Source organism: Cyprinus carpio, chromosome B10 (assembly GCF_018340385.1).
Source record: "Cyprinus carpio isolate SPL01 chromosome B10, ASM1834038v1, whole genome shotgun sequence".
In the NCBI taxonomy this organism is placed as follows: domain Eukaryota; kingdom Metazoa; phylum Chordata; class Actinopteri; order Cypriniformes; family Cyprinidae; genus Cyprinus; species Cyprinus carpio.
In genome coordinates, this window is record NC_056606.1 from 22,531,964 (window position 1) to 22,548,504 (window position 16,541).

At 36.8% G+C, this 16,541-nt stretch overlaps 1 protein-coding gene across 2 annotated transcripts in view; it reads right to left on the reverse strand.

Annotated features, from left to right (window-relative positions):
* LOC109094914 (contactin-associated protein-like 4) overlaps window positions 1-16,541 on the reverse strand; it is a 135,688-nt gene that overhangs the window by 22,197 nt on the left and 96,950 nt on the right. For both annotated transcript variants that reach the window (XM_042733301.1, XM_042733299.1), the window contains exons 14-17: window positions 13,720-13,876; window positions 7,216-7,343; window positions 6,890-7,060; window positions 779-997 (exon numbers count right to left, since the gene is read on the reverse strand). In XM_042733301.1, coding sequence (XP_042589235.1) covers window positions 779-997; window positions 6,890-7,060; window positions 7,216-7,343; window positions 13,720-13,876 — 675 coding nt within the window. The remainder of the gene's footprint in view (window positions 1-778; window positions 998-6,889; window positions 7,061-7,215; window positions 7,344-13,719; window positions 13,877-16,541) is intronic.

Here is a 16,541-nt window from a genome sequence, read left to right on the forward strand (position 1 = left end):
AAAAAAACTTAAATATTAGATGAAAAATAAACCTAAAAAGAAAAGAAAATTAGATTGTTTTTTTGTTTTTTTAGAAATTAACTGAAATAAGTTAAAGTGCTAACATTACTAAAAGTACAGCTGGAATAAAATAAATTAAGTAAATATTAAAAACACAAACACTAATAAAAATGACAAAAGTACAACATTATTAAAACTAAAAGTAAAACGAAAACTGAAAATGTAAAAATAAAAGTCAATTCAAAATACTGCTGAATACTATAATAGTACATAAATGCTACTAAAATAACACTGAAATTGAAACATGAAAGTACTAATTAGAAATAAAAAAAGAAAATATTTCTAAGCAAAAATTCCCTTTTAATCATAATAAATGAATAAATACTATAATAGTAAAATAAAACTAAAATAGACATATAAAAATATAAAATCTTTAAAAAATCTGTTTTTTTTTAAATATTCATAAATATTATAATAATATATAAATAATAATACTACAATAAAACTGAATTAGTAATAAAACATATAAAAAAGGAAAAAATATAGAATATTTGAAAGCAAATTTTCCTTTTTTATTTGTATTTAATAAAATGTTTTATTTTTTTATTTGTGTCAAATATTTTTAAGCAAAATGTCCTATTTGATTATTTGATTTTGGAATGATATATGAGACAGTTCTTCACACAAAAGGGACAAATAATGCCCATCCAAGCATGATATCAGCGCTGTGACTTCTGAGGATGAACAGACATCGTTTATCTGTTAAATGATCTCCTACCTACAAACAGCTGACTGTTGAGCTGCAGATGAATGTGTCCGTCAGCGGGGGCTTTCTGAACGGCGCTGGGATGATGGTCCACGTACAGCGAGGCCTCCTTCACGTTCCTCTCGGCTCTCACGTGATGCCAGCGCTCGTCGTTCAGAGCCGACGGCGTCTCCACCTTCACCTCCAGAGGACCGTTCCCCACGTCGAACGAGAAGAGCACTTGAGTCGGAGCTGGAAACACAAACAAGTTTGATGTATGTTCAGACTGATATTTGGCTGATGTTTGGATCCAGTTAATAAGACGCAACTGTTGAGGAGAAATGAGACATGATGCAATCTGTTGTGTGGCATTATGATGTTTGATGGTTTGAGAAAAACGCCAGGAGAACGTCAAAAACAACTTCTAATGATGATGAAATGAATGATAAAACATCTGACAGATACATTCAGCTGCCTTTAACGGGAGAAGAGAATCATGAACAGCATCATCTATAGAGCTAATAACCCGCAGGAGAGAGAAATCTTGCACCAAATCTCTTTAAGATCTTTACTGCTTCTCTGAGGAACCAGATGTTTCTGCTGAGGAAAATATGAACTCAATATGAACTCATCGAATCCTTCATCAAATGATCTGAGCTACTTTCACATTCAATACATTCTTTCAGAAGATCACAGACTTTTTTAGGAATCCTTTTTATTGAGCAGCCTTTATTGACCAGACACCACATAGCAACTTGTGCTTTCTTCAGAAAATGTACAAATCTAGACAAAAGAGCACATAAAATTACTACAGCTAAAATGAAAACTGAAAACACAAATATAAAAACTAATTCAATATATTCATAAGCACTATAATAGTGTATGAATAATTCTAAAACACAGCTGATATAAAAGTATAAATAATAAAATTATTAAATATATTAAATATTTGAAAGAAAAAAAGATTTCTAAAAATTTAAATTTATACTGAAAATATAAAAAAGCTAATACAAAATATTAATATATGCTTGGATAATATAAAAATAATGGTAAAATAACACTGATATAAAAAGACAATAAAAATATTAAAAGTTTGTAAACTAAATCTTACTAAAATAAAAAAAAATTAAAAGAAAACTTGAAATATAAAAAGTAATTCAGCATATAAACATATAACAGAATATCATCCATACTTAAATAACAGTGAAATAAAAATATAAAATATTTGTAAAAATCTTACTAATATTTAAAAACCAAATATATATAAAAATAAAAGCTAATTTAAAATATTGATAAATAGTATATACCATACATCTACAACAATTAATTGTAAAATAACACTGAAATAACAAAATCTGAAAATAGAAGACAGAAAATGCTTAAATATTTATTTTATTACATTAAATATTTTTTTAAAATAAAGTTTTAAAAATATTTTAAGAAAAATATCCCATATATATATATATATATATATATATATATATATATATATATATATATATATATATATATATATATATATAGGACATGTTTTTTATTACAATGAAACATCAAGTAACACTGAAAAGCTGAAATAGTTTTCTTGTAAAACACACTCTGATAACCTTAACACTTTCCCCGCCAGTAACTTTAAAAAGTTGACAGCCACCGCCAGCATTTTTGATGATTTTCACAAAAATTTAATGGCCCCCAGAATATTTTGTTGTGTGAATATCTGGACATGCAATACATCAAAATAAAGAAAAAAAAATATTCTAGCTACAAGCATTCTTTTTTTTTTATTTTTTTTATCTGGTTTCATAAAAAAAGCAACATTCACAAAAAGCCGAGAAAGTCGCATTTTTGGATCAAATACAACATCTGGATCATATTCAGTAAGATGATCAAAGCAAAGATGCAGTAGATGACTTCCACCAGTTCTCCTAAAGCTTGCACAGTCCTTTATCACTTCCTGGATCCACATTTCACTCGAAAACATTAGCCAGTTTTCATTTATATGTGGTTTATAGTTGATGATCACATTATTTATCATATGCATATATGAGATTGCTCTTGTCTGCGTCTTCCTCGGTTGTGTTTTTGATCGGCACGTTCTAGACTCATTCAGGAGATGTGTAACAGCGCCCCCTAGCGTATAACAGTGAAAACACGGAAAACCGGGAAAGTCTGTGTTTGGCGGGGAAAGAGTTAAACATTTACAACTTAAAAAAAAAAAAAAAAACTAAATCTGGTTCACACGCCTCAGTTTCTTTCTCAGTCTTCACATATGTTGAAGAAGCAGCGCATCTTCAGGCTCCCGCCGCTCCATCTGCAGGATTTCTGAATGAAGAGCTCCTGCAGCACCTTCTGTCATGAAGCACTTCTCTAATGACAGAAAAACGCTGATGAAGTGCTACGAGCTGCTCATCATTCCCAGCACAGCTGAGCTCAGGGTGAAGAGCAGTGAATGCATGCAGAGCTGCTGGAGTCATTATTAAACACACAGATCAATATTCTGCCATCGTTTACTCATTCATGTCTTATATAGACTTCTTTCTTCTGCGGAACACAAATGGAGATGTTTAGCAGAATGTTCATGCTGTTCTTTCTCATATTTTGAAAGTTGACTGACTTTATCAAGCTTTATAAATGGCAGCATAATGACAGTACTCCAGCACTTTTTAAAGAAATTAATACTTCTATTCATTAAGGACACATTAAATTGATCGAAAGTTACAGTGAAGACATTTATAATGTTACAAAAGATTTCTGTTTTAAATTTATTATTTTTATTTTGAAAGTTGTATTTATATTTGTCAGTCGAAAATTAAAATGCATCAGAGTTTCCACAAAATTATTAACTGTTTTCAACATTGATAATAATCAGAAATGTTTCTTGAGCAGCAAATCAGCATATTAGAATGATTTCTGTGCATCACAGAAATATATTACACTTTAACAGATATTCACATCGAAAACTGCTATTTTTATTTGGAATAATAGTTTACAATATTTCTAATTTTACTGTATTTAAAAACATCTTACTGACCCCAAATGTTTGAACCGTACTTATTATCTATCTATAGATTCATCATTCTATCTATCTATCTATCTATCTATCTATCTATCTATCTATCTATCTATCTATCTATCTATCTATCTATCTATCTATCTATCTATCTATCTATCTATCTATCAAAATATTAATAAAAACTATAATAGTATATAAATAATACTAAAAACACTGATATAAAAATGTAACATTATATATTTTTAAATATTCCTAATTTGAAATATTAATTAAAAACTATAATAGTATAAAATGAAAAAATACAATTCTGAAATAAAAACATAAACTAGAAATAGTACAAATATTAAATATGTGTAAGCAAATTATACAAAAATTTAACAATGAAAACTGAAAATTTTAAAATAAAAGCTAAATCTAAATATTAATAAATGCTATGTAATCTATCTATCTATCTATCTATCTATCTATCTATCTATCTATCTATCTATCTATCTATCTATCTATCTATCTATCTAGTCTTTGTGAAGTCAACATTTACAAATTTGTTAAAAATTAAACTTATGTAAATTCATTTGAATTTCAGTTCATTTAAATTCTCTTTCTCTGCATTTAAATTCACATGTAAATTCTGTATCCTGTTTGCAACCTCAATTCAAACTCAGGAACTGAACTGGAATTTAAAACACATTCTCAATCCACGTCTTGAGTATTTTCCTGGTATGGATATAAAAAACAATTTATTTATTTATTTTTGCTACATGGAGGAAGTAAAGTCACACTGATTTGGATCGATGTGACGGCGAGTAAATCACATTTCGACCGAACTCTTCCAGCTCAGATCTCAGATGCCACTGTTCATTCTCGTCCGGTGCTTTGAAAGGAACTTCCTGTGAGTTCACGTCCTACATGAACAGCCTCGCCAGGCGGCCGACTCCGTCAGCATATAATGAGAGGTTAATTGAGCTCTTCCAGCCGGAGGATTTGTCATTATAAAGGAACAAGTGCTCGGGCGCTGTAAGGTCTTCACATACTCTATTCTCATCCATCACATGAGGCTATTACGGCAGGAATTTAACAGCTCTTTCATGCAGTTAAATACTCGCGCAACAGAGGGGTATAATAAAACTCACGCACCCACAGGACGAGGGCTTTTATAGGGTTCGGATGAACTGCGGCTGACGTGAGACAGATAGAGCTCATCTAACAGCAGATGAACTAGAGTTTACATTTTCAGAGGAAATGAAAGTGGTTTTTGGGTATGTTTGGGTTCTGGGTGATTTTTAGCATTTTGTTATGCAGTTGCACTGGCTTCTGTGATCTTCTGCTCTCTAAAAATGGCTCGGTTCCTCCTCCTGTGTGCACCTGTGGGGTTTTTCACCTGTTTTCTGCTCCAGCAGGTGAAAATGCTGCATCAAATCACTCAGCAAAGCAAATTAAAACATAAAAAAAAAAAAAAATTTAATAACTCCAATTAAACAGCATTCTATTTTTCTGTATTAACATTTCAATGATGTATATTATATGCATAGTATCTGTAATATTTATCATTTTAATATATACACTACAGTACCAGTCACAACTTTTAGAACAGTAAGAGTTTTTATGGTTTTTAAAGAATCCTCTTTTGCTCACCAAGAATTTATGTGATTAGAAAAAACAGTAAAATTTTAAAATATTTTTACTATTTAATATAACTGTTTTCTATTTAAATATATTTTAAAATATAATTTATTTCTGTGATGCGCAACTGAATTTTCAGCATCATTACTCCAGTCTTCAGTGTCACATGATCCTTCAGAAATCATTCTAATATGTTGATTTGTAGTTGAAACATTTATTATTATTATTATTAATATTTAAGACAGTTGAGTAAATTTTTTTCAGGATTCTTTGATGAATAGAAAGATCCAAAGATCAGCATTTATCTGAAATAAAAAGCTTTTGTAACATTATACACTATACCATTCAAAAGCTTGGAGTCAGTATAATTATTTTTTTTGGAGGGGGTGGGAGGAACTATCGAAATTAATACTTTTATTTAGCAAGGATGCTTTAAATTGATAAAAGTGATGATAAAGACATGTATAATGTTACAAAAGATTTCTATTCCAGATAAATGCTGTTCTCCTGAACTTTCTGTTCATCAAAGAAACCTGAAAAAATTCCTACTCAGCTGTTTTCAACATAATAACAAATATTTTTTTAAGCAGCAAATCAGAATATTAGAATGATTTCTGAAGGATCATGTGACTGAAGTAATGATGTTAAAAAATGTAACTTTGAAATCACAGGAATAAATTGCATTTAAAAATATATTCAAATAGAAAAAAGTTATTTCAAATAGTTCAAATATTTCAAAATTTTGCTGGCTTTTGCTGTACTTTGGATCATATAAATGCAGGTTCGGTGAGCAGAAGAGACTTCTTTAAAAACTTTTGACTGGTGATGTATATTCAATATTATGATTAAACAAGATTTATATTAAATTATTATTATTATCATATCTATACACTAACAGAAAAACAAGAACATTCAAAATAGCAAGAGAACTATAAGTCTATAGGAGCACAAACACAGGGGCTAAACTGGAATACTTTATTTGAAAGGTTTAGGGGTTCAGATGACTAGGAGATGACTGCTGATGCTTGACTTAGCAAACACTGCCAAAAAACTGATCATGCAGAGGAGGGTTTCACTGTAAACCAGCCGTGCACATCTCTACATATTGGTTCAAGAGCTATTCTGTGGTAATTTCCCTGGAGAAAACCATTTTGTGATGTCTATTTTTTCAGCCGACAGCTTCTCTGGATTATTTCTCCCTTTGGACAATCAACAAATACCCAGCAATATTGACATACACAACTCACGTATGTAACCCCATGCAAACATGAGAATACACACACACACACACACACACACACACACACACACACACACACACACACACACCCCCAAATTAAATTAATGAGAATGAGCTTTTCTATTAAGACTTTAGGTGTACTTATTTACTATTTGAAAAACAAAATTCTTAACTGTCCTTCAAAATAACGAAAACTGTTCCTTTTTATTTCGTGCTGAAACATCTGGTTTTTGTGAGATTCAGAGGAATAAACCGGAAGGCTGAATGCACTTACAGCTCAGTTCGATCCGTATGAAGTCTTTGATCCCAAGGTTCTCCAGAAACACTCCGGATGAAGAGCTGGTCTTGAACAGGAAAGAGATATCGGCACTCAGCTCCCCGTGGAACGTGGGAAAGTGCAGGTACGACGTCTCCTTGTTGAAGTAGGCAGCGTTCCAGAAGTTATCTGGAGAAAACATTTACAGTAGCAGTATTTACATAGTTGGCCTGTGGTTTTTATTAAGCACATGAAATGCCAATTCAGCCAGAGCTGATGTAGTGGCGGTGGGTTTGACAGAATGACAGAGTAAGCGCTCACAGTGTGATCAGTGAGGTACTTACTGTCACCGTAACACTGCAGGGGTCCCACTCTGTAGGCCGCTTCTGAACCTGATCTGTTGATGTCGCCCACAGTCAGCGCTCGCACCGGTAAATGCTCTTTATGGGACAGCAGCCCGGAGTCATTCAACCTGTCAAAGAAATCAAAACAGCATGACTGAACACATGAGAACAACACGACTTCAATCTCATCAATCCTGTCAAGAACATGTCCAGATCAAATTTCACCCGTAAATCAAAAGATCAGTTTTTATTGTATTTTGTACTTTATTTTTTTACATTTGCAATCACATTTTCCAATTCCCTTAATGCAGAATAAAGTGGAATTAAAAAGAGGGAGAATTGTTTTGATTTTTTATTTTATTTTAATAAAATCAATAAACTATTAAAAAAAAAACATTTTATAAAAAAGTCTTCTGGGTCAAATATGAAATATATAAAACAAACATAACAGAATATTTTTCGGTCCTTTGATTGCTTTTTTAATTTATTTAATTATTTATTTCACTGCAAGAACATTTTCCAATTCCTAAAGTGAAATAAAAGCAAAATTAAAAAGATAAGCAATTCTGAAAAACCAAATGTATTTATTGCATCAGTGTGGCATCTGTTGTTTTAAATGATATAAATTAATTTTAATAAAATTAACAAACTATTTTAATTTACGTTTAAAAAGTATTTGGACAATAGTTCTGAGTGATGATTTTTTTGCACATTTTCCAATTCCCACAATACAGAAAAAATAAGTTAAAAATAGAAGCAAAACTGTAAAAATGTCTCAGGTTATGCATTTAACCATGCCTCGAGGGAACGAGACACTGCGTCGAACGCTATGGGGAACGCCCTCTGCGTGACCACGCTCTGAATCACATGTGTAATCAGCCCAATGGAAAAGCAAGACATCATAGGCGGGTGACGTCATCGACCAGGAAGCTTAAAAGGATGTGTGGCAGTGCTGGCGTTAGCCTCTGAGAATGAAGCAAGGGCTGGCAGGGGTGCCAGGAGTATGGCATCGAGATGCAGCGACTCGTTCCCTCAAGGAACCATGGTTACATGGGTAACCTGAGATGTTCCTCTTCGGGAACTCGAGCTGCGTCGAACACTATGGGGAACGAGGTGCCCATGCTGCCAGACTTCCACATCTCTGCCTAGTGTGTATCCAAAGAGCACAGCTAAGGCAAGAGCCCAGAGTGGCTTGCATATCTAAACTATAGAACCTCACAAAGGTGGAGGGCATGGACCATCCTGCAGCGTTGCAGATATCTTGTATCGACACACCTGCTAAGAAGGCCTTGGAGGCCGCCATACCCCGGGTGGAGTGAGCCTTGAGTCCCATCGGCGAGGGGAGGTCAGAGGACTCATAAGCCAGGTTGACAGCCTCAACTATCCACCGGCTGAGGGTTTGCTTAGTTGCAGGTTCACCCCTTTTGGGAGGACCGTAGCACACGAGCACGCACTCAAAAAAATGTTTCGGTCTAAATTTAAATTTTATGTAATTCAATTGCATAACAGAATTTACATCCATTTAGATTACATAGTTTTAACAGAAAATCAATAAATCAATAAATTTAATGTGATTCATTTGCGTCAGTTATATATAGAAACACAATTAAAACAACCAGCGTAACATTACCACCAAAACAGCAAGGGTCAAGAGCCCAACAAAAGGAAACACTGGTCTCCTTGATGGTGATTTCAAATGAAACAATATAACATCTAAACTTCTGTTAATTCTCAATAAGAGCTTCTCTAGACGTCTGACAAAAATAAAAGTCAGTCTGGCTAATAATGAGAAGCTGGTAAAGCTGTTTTAGGAGTTGTTTAATCAGATCTTGAGAGATTTAATGTCTTTCATTTCAGATGATTTCATCTTCGTCTGTGGCTAAATTCAGTTGGAGTTCTTGTGTTTCTCTTTCCTTCGGTGATTCTGCTTGTTAACAGTAGCTGTTCATCATTAATGGTCAATCATCACTTAATTATCTTCTTAGCTCCAGCACTGCTTCAATGCTACTTTAACACTCTGTAGTGTGGAAACACATGAATACTGAGCAGTGTGGGGACTTTGCTGTGAACTATTACACAAAACTTACCTGTTTCATTCACGTATAACTGACGCATATGAATCACATTAAATTTATTGATTTCTTTTATGTTAAAACTATGTAATCTAAATGGATCTGAGAACCATACTCGGCCCGGCCAGAACGGGGCTACTAAGAGCAGCCGAACCCCATCCCGGAGTACTCTCGCCAGAACTCCCGGGAGCAGAGCGATTGGGGGAAAAGCGTACAGACGAAGCCTCGGCCAGGTCTGTACCATAGCTTCCAGTCCCAGAGGAGCTGGATGAACTAGAGAGAACCAGAGGGGACATTGCGATGTCTCTTGAGTCGCAAAGAGGTCCACCTGAGCCTGGCCAAATATTTTCCATATCTGCTTCACCACCTCGGGGTGAAGCATCCATTCCCTGGGTCTCGGCCCCTGTCTCGACAGGAAGTCTGCTCCTACACTGAGATGTCCAGGAATATATACTGCTCTGAGTGAGAGGAGTTTGTCCTGGGACCACACAAGGATTTGGTGCATCAGCTTGTATAGGGGTCGCGAATGCAGACCTCCCTGGTGGTTGATGTAAGAGACCACTGATGTGTTGTCAGTGCACACCAACACATGGTGACCTCTCAGGTCTGGAAGGAAGTTTTTCAATGCTCGATACACGGCCAGCATTTCTAGACAATTATATGCCATGTCAGATGGTGACCACTCCACAGACCGCGATGTTATCGGAGTTAAGCTCCTCGCCCTCATCCAGCTCCTTAACCCTCTGAAGTCGATTAACGCGTATACGCGTTTTGGGGTATTTTCTCCTGATAACCCCGAAAAGAACTTAAATTACACTTTCAGTTTTGATCGTACAGATAAGTGTAATACATCAATCGAATCTGTAAAGGGTCTACTTTTTTTTTGTATACAGACATAATAACAACAAAACTTTGTGCACTTATAAAATAAAGATAACAAACAAGGAGTGCTGTCTGCAGCCTTTGTCTGCGCTGATCTTCAGATACAAATGCGTCATTAAAATGAACTGTAACTCAGTGAATACTCAACGAAGAGACATGAGAGAGATATCTATAGAAAGCCTGACATGTCTACTTTTAACACTAAACGAGTGCTGCCGAAAACAAATATTCTGTGATAAAGTAATCCATATGAAAACAACGCGATGTCCGTTTTTCACGTCTCCCTTCATTATCTTCTAATGCGACCATGCGCCCCCGCGCCGAGCGCGCTTTTGAGATTCAAATGTTTCACTGAAGCGCGCGGCTTTTGAATACACCCACACAACAGAAGACGACGCAGCGAGATTGTTCTTCAAGTTTTTATTATTTTACTGTTTGCTTCGCGATGAGAGGAATAAGACATAATTCACCCCAAAAAGATGTGATGTGGTTGAGGATTTGAGATTTGGATTTCCTCAGAAAAAAGAATGAAGCTCTTTATTCAGCAGAGATCATAAACATGAGTAAGTCTCTTATTTATTTATTTATATACGTGTACTAGTTTTCACATAACGTGTAAACATTTTTACTAGTTAGACTTTTTCCAAAGACTTTTTACAAACTAGAATTCCTGACTAAATGTATAATCAAGTGAAATATTATGAAGTTTCAATAACAATATACACTACTATATCATTCAAAAGCTTGATGTAAATAATATAAATGTAACAATAAATGTAACTGTAACAAATGTAACAATCATTGCTGTTCTTTCAATTTATCCCCCCTAAAAAACACCTAAAAAAAATATTATTCTCAGCTCTTTTCAACATTAATAATAATAATAATAATAATAATAATAATAATGATAATTATAACAATAAATGTTTTTTTGTAGAAAATAAGATTGTTAAAAGGATTTCTGAAGGATTGTGTGACTGGAGTAATGATGCAAAAAATTCAGTTTGAAAGTCAGCTTTGATTTTTCCTAATAAACTGTTTAACTGCACTCACAAGTGAATATTACATTATGTTGTGGGATAATTAAATATATTCTAAATAAACTACAAACATAAAATTATATACATTTATTTTGTCCTCACATTCTTTCTTGTAACTCATCCCTCTCAGTGACACAGCTGACTGAATGGCTCATTATGCAGCTCATTATGCAGGCCTTTGTCTTCTCAGGTGTGAATTCGTGATAGTTGACGCCTACTCGCATATGACTTTTACCAACAAAAAGTGTCTTAGAAAATTTAAATCAATATATTGTTTTCTGTAAGTGAGTAAACAAGATGATTTTCACATCATTTAGAAAAAAAAAATTCTAGGCTCCAAGCTCCAGTTCTCAAAATTCCTGGGAACCAATTTTCTGTATGTGTTTTATTGTCTTATTCAAGTGATTTAACATTTTTAGTTTTTCACTAACCACGCATAACATTTTTTTTCTCAAAAACACAATCATGTACATACATGCTGCTCACATATTATTATAGCCTAGTTTGTGCTGATTACAGTGAGATTAGACTTTAGCCATTTAGATATTTATAAGAAACTGATGAAAAAAAGAAATGTTGTGAGGTGATGAAAATTCTTCTGGAGGCAAAAATAATATTAGACTCCAGAGGGTTAAGCAGGTCTGCCTGGTACGCCTGTAACACAGACATCGTGTGCAGACACGCACCGGCCTGACCTGCTGCCGCATACCCCTTGCCCACCAGCACTGATGTTGTATGCAGCAGCTTGGAGGGCAGTGCCAGAGCCTTCAGGGACGATGTCGTGCCTGGGGACAGATAGCTGGCTAGCGTCTATTCAACCCGGGGCATCGCCCTGTAACCGCGCTCTCTCAACCCTGCCACATTTCCATAATAATCAGAAGCAGGGATGAAGAGGCGGGCTGAGAAAGGCTTAGCCCACGACCTCGACACCTCTGTGTGGAGGTCAGGGGAAAACGGCAGGCTCCGGCATGGAGGTGGTGGCCTCAACCGCAGGAAGCGTTCATCCAGCTTGCTTCGCTGTGGCTCGGCTTGACTCTCGGCGGGCCAATCGATTTTTAACTGGGCTACCGCAGAAGTCACCATCTCCAACAGCTCCTCGTACTGGGGCGATAGAGGGGGTGAGACATCATCAATGCTCTCCACGTCAACCTCCTCAGAGAAAGACAGAAGAAGGATCGAGCGTTCACCCCGGGAGTAAGTAGCTGCAGTGTGGGCTTCCGAACCCAGAGATCGGGCAGATCTGGTGGGTGAGGAAGGAGACAGGGACGTGCTCGTCTCCATTCCCTCCAGCAGATCTAACTGCGAACCCCACGAATGCAGCTGGCGCTCCGTTTCGGCGGAAGCGGGACCAGCACCGCTAGGAACGCTGGTGAAGGCTCCCTCCTCAAAGATAGCCTTCTGGGAACGAAGCAAACACAGTGGGAGATGCTCGCAATGCGGGCAGTCGTCCCCCTCGAGAGCCGACTGTGCGTACTCCGCTCCCAAACAAACCACGCATAGACTGTGTGTATCCACACCCGTGATGTAGCGTGGGCAGGGAGGAACACATGATCTAAAACGTGACTCGGTCTCGCTCTCCTCTTTATGTTTCGTCTTTCTGAGTGCTTTAGACATAGTGGAGCTTATTATGGGTTGTGTAAGGACAAACAACGGTAAATAAAACTCACAACACAGATTGAGACTGACAACACACAGAGCGCTTGCTGAAATGACAGAAGGCTAATGCCGGCACTGCCGCACGTGCTTTTAAGCTTCCTGGTCGATGACGTCACCCGCCTATGACGTCTTGCTTTTCCATTGGGCTGATTACATGTGATTCAGAGCGTGGTCACGCAGAGGGCATTCCACCATAGCGTTTGACGCAGCTTGAGTTCCTGAAGAGGAACTTAATTCGTTTATTGCATTATGGTATGCAATAAATAAAAAGGTGGTATTTGTTGTTTGGTTTTAAAAAAATCAATCAAATATTTTATTAAAAAATCCAAGTGTCTGGACGAAAATTCAGGGTCATATATACATTTTTTAATACATAAGCATATTGCAATATTTTCTGTCCTCTGATAATATTCAGTATGTATTTTAATGTTTGTGTATTTTTGTTAAATGAATTAAGAGAATGATCAGCTTAACTAAACAGACAATATTGAATTTGGATTTAAAAATGAATCATCAAGTCAGAGATTTCAATCAATTCACTGAATCAGATGGATTCACTTGGTTAGGCTGATTCTGAGAAATGAATCAAATTTCCAAGCCTTATTCTGTTGGTTGCATCTGAAGTTTAAATGAGACTAATTCATACTGTTTGAAAGACGAAAACATCTCAATGCATTACAGTTTTAAGAATTCAAAGGGTTTTAATGTCTGCAGCTGCCATGAAAACAATGCTACAATGCACTAAAACATCTCAATGTTCATGAAAGTAGGCTTCATTTTCTTTAAACAAACGTGTTTTGGGGTTGTAATTAAGAGCAGAACGTGCTGCTGACAGTCATGTGAGTGTATCGTACCACTCTTTGCTGTCGGCGTCACAATTGCAGAAGTGTTCGGGATGCACGCAGTTCTCCTGCAGGCCACAGGCGCACTGCTGACTGCCCGGCACCGCACCGCCCCAGTACATGTGTGCCTCGCCCGACCGGCCCACCCACCAGCTGAACGGAGCGCCGTCTGCAACAACACACACACACACAGTGCTCATCATCAGTCTGACGCAACCGTGCTACACTACACTGAAATGATGGAAAACAAACAGGAAGATTTCTGGAATAAAGCACACCCAGATGAAATGTTATTGCTCAGAGATTGTGCTTTCATAACTAGTTTTTAGTAATTTTTCCATTACTAATTTTGCAACAGAAATAAAAAATAGACACCAATGAATCAGTTGGTCAGATCATTTGACCCTGAATTTGATTAGAAATCTTTGGGATTTCTGACTTTGGGATCTTATTAAGAGTACAGTTTGAAACATTTTGAGACAATATGTGAGACTCCTGGGGACGACTTCTCATGAGAAACATCTGAGAAGCAGGACATGAGATGTTTCTACTGAAGTTCCTCAAAAGAAATGTTTGAGTTCATTCAGAGATTTCTGGCTTAGACTCCAGACTTGGGGATCTTGGCAAATCTGAAATCTCCAAAAGACGTGTAAAACTACTGGGATCTTTTTCTCATGAGAAACATCTGAGAAGCTGGAAATGATGTTTCTTCAGACACAAAAAAACAACATTTTAGGTCATTTTACTCTGAGTTTGATGAGAAATGCTTGAGATTGCTGACTTTTTGTTACAGACTTTGGGATCTTGGCAAATCTGAACAAAATCTGAGACATTTTGAGACAATGTGTGAGAAATGTGTGTCGGATCTTCTCATGAGAAACACTTTAGAAGCAGGATGTGAGATGTTTCTACAGTTCCTTAAAAGAAATAAAGATACACACAAAAGAGTCAATAGTTTAGGTCAAATAAGAACATTATGATCTACAGTATCAAAGGCATTTTTAAGTGGTCATTAAGTCGCGACCCACTTTTTTAGAATTCAACCAACAAAATGTATTTATTCAAAAATAACTGTTGAAAACAGTGAATATCATCTTTTTAAAAACATAACCCTACATACATACATATATTATCCCGTACAACGTGCATTTCAGAGCTTAATAAGTAACTGGACCCTGACAACTGCATGTACAAAAGTTAATTAAATAAATAAGGCCACAAAACAAGATATTTTCACTGCATTATGAGCAAATTAATAAGAAACTAAGGAGGACCATGACAACTGCATGTACAAAAGTGAATAAAATCAATGTCAAAATCACTCAAAATAAAGTTTTCACGTAACCAGGTCATTTGTGGAAGTTAATGAGACAATTGGGGATGTGCTTTACTCTTGATAAGAGTTTCAAAGTCTGGGGTGACAGTAGACAGAGCTACTCTCAGATCATGCTCAGTGCTCCAACCTGTTTCTCTGCTTTGACTTGAGCTGGACCAAGGTAGAGAAGCCACTTTCACACAAATAGGTTGTGCTGAATGGTAAGATCGTTTTGACTGCTAAAGTGGCGAGGGATGGATACTCAGTCATCACATCCCTGCACCAGAAGTGGGAAAGGCTTACCTCACCAAATCTCTTTTTCAGCGTCAGGTCACATGACAGGTCCACCAGCTGATGCTCTTCGTTGCTTGGCAACGTGATGTTTTCCACATTGATACCGAAGGGGTCGCGTATCCAGTCCATGGTTGTTTGTTTCTCTGGGAAGTAGTCGTCAAACCGAGCTTGAAGTTTAGTGATATGTGCCCTTAAAGTTTGTTTCAAGTTATTTTTGGCCGCACTGTCCAGGTGCTGTGCTTCAAAGCAAGAGTTGGGAAACATGTCCAGTCTGTCTTTGGATAAATGATTTAGCCACAGTGAGATCTTTTTCTTGAACGCAGCAATTTTGTCTGACTGTTCAAATATATTGTGTCCTCTCCCTTGCATCGATACATTTAATGTGTTGAGGTGCTCAAAAATATCAGCAAGATATGCAACTCGTACGAGCCACATTTCGTTGTCAAACAGTTCTGCATACGGGGAGTTAGTCTCTGAGAGGAATGTGGCGATTTCTGTTTTAAGTTCGTAAAAGCGTGACAACACCTTGCCCCTCGACAGCCAGCGGACTTCTGAGTGATACAGCACCTGCATGTGCTCAGAGCCCAGGTCTTTACACAGATGTGAAAAGCAACGGCTACTTTTTGCACTCCGTTTTTATGTGGTTCACCACTTTGATGACATTTGTTAAAGCTTCATCAAGTAAAGGTACCATATTCTTAGCCGCCAGCGCTTCTCGGTGCAAAAAAGCAGTGGTTCCACGTCGCGTTAGGTGCCCTCTCCAGAATTCGCTTCACCACACCGGAATGTTTCCCGGTCATAGAGGCAGCTCCATCAGTGGTGATTCCCACACAATATTCCCAACTGAGGCCCAGTGAGCTCAAATACAAGTCCAGGGTGTTAAAAATGTCCTCTGCTTTTGTAGTGGTAGGGAGGTCTCTGCTGCAGAGAAATTGTTCTTGCAAATCACCGTCCCACACATGCCTCACATAAACCAATAAAATGGCATGGTTAGCGATATCTGTCGATTCGTCCATCTGTAAGGCGTAGTAAGGGCTTGCCTGGATGCGGGCTGTGGTCTGTTGTTTTATGTTACCAGACATGTCTTCAATCCGCCGAGCTATGGTATCATTGGAAAGTGGTATGGTTATCAGTTTATCCGCCGCTGACTGATCCAGCACCTCTCTTACCATATCCATTGCAGCAGGTAAAATGAGCTCTTCGGCTACTGTGTGGGGTTTCTTGG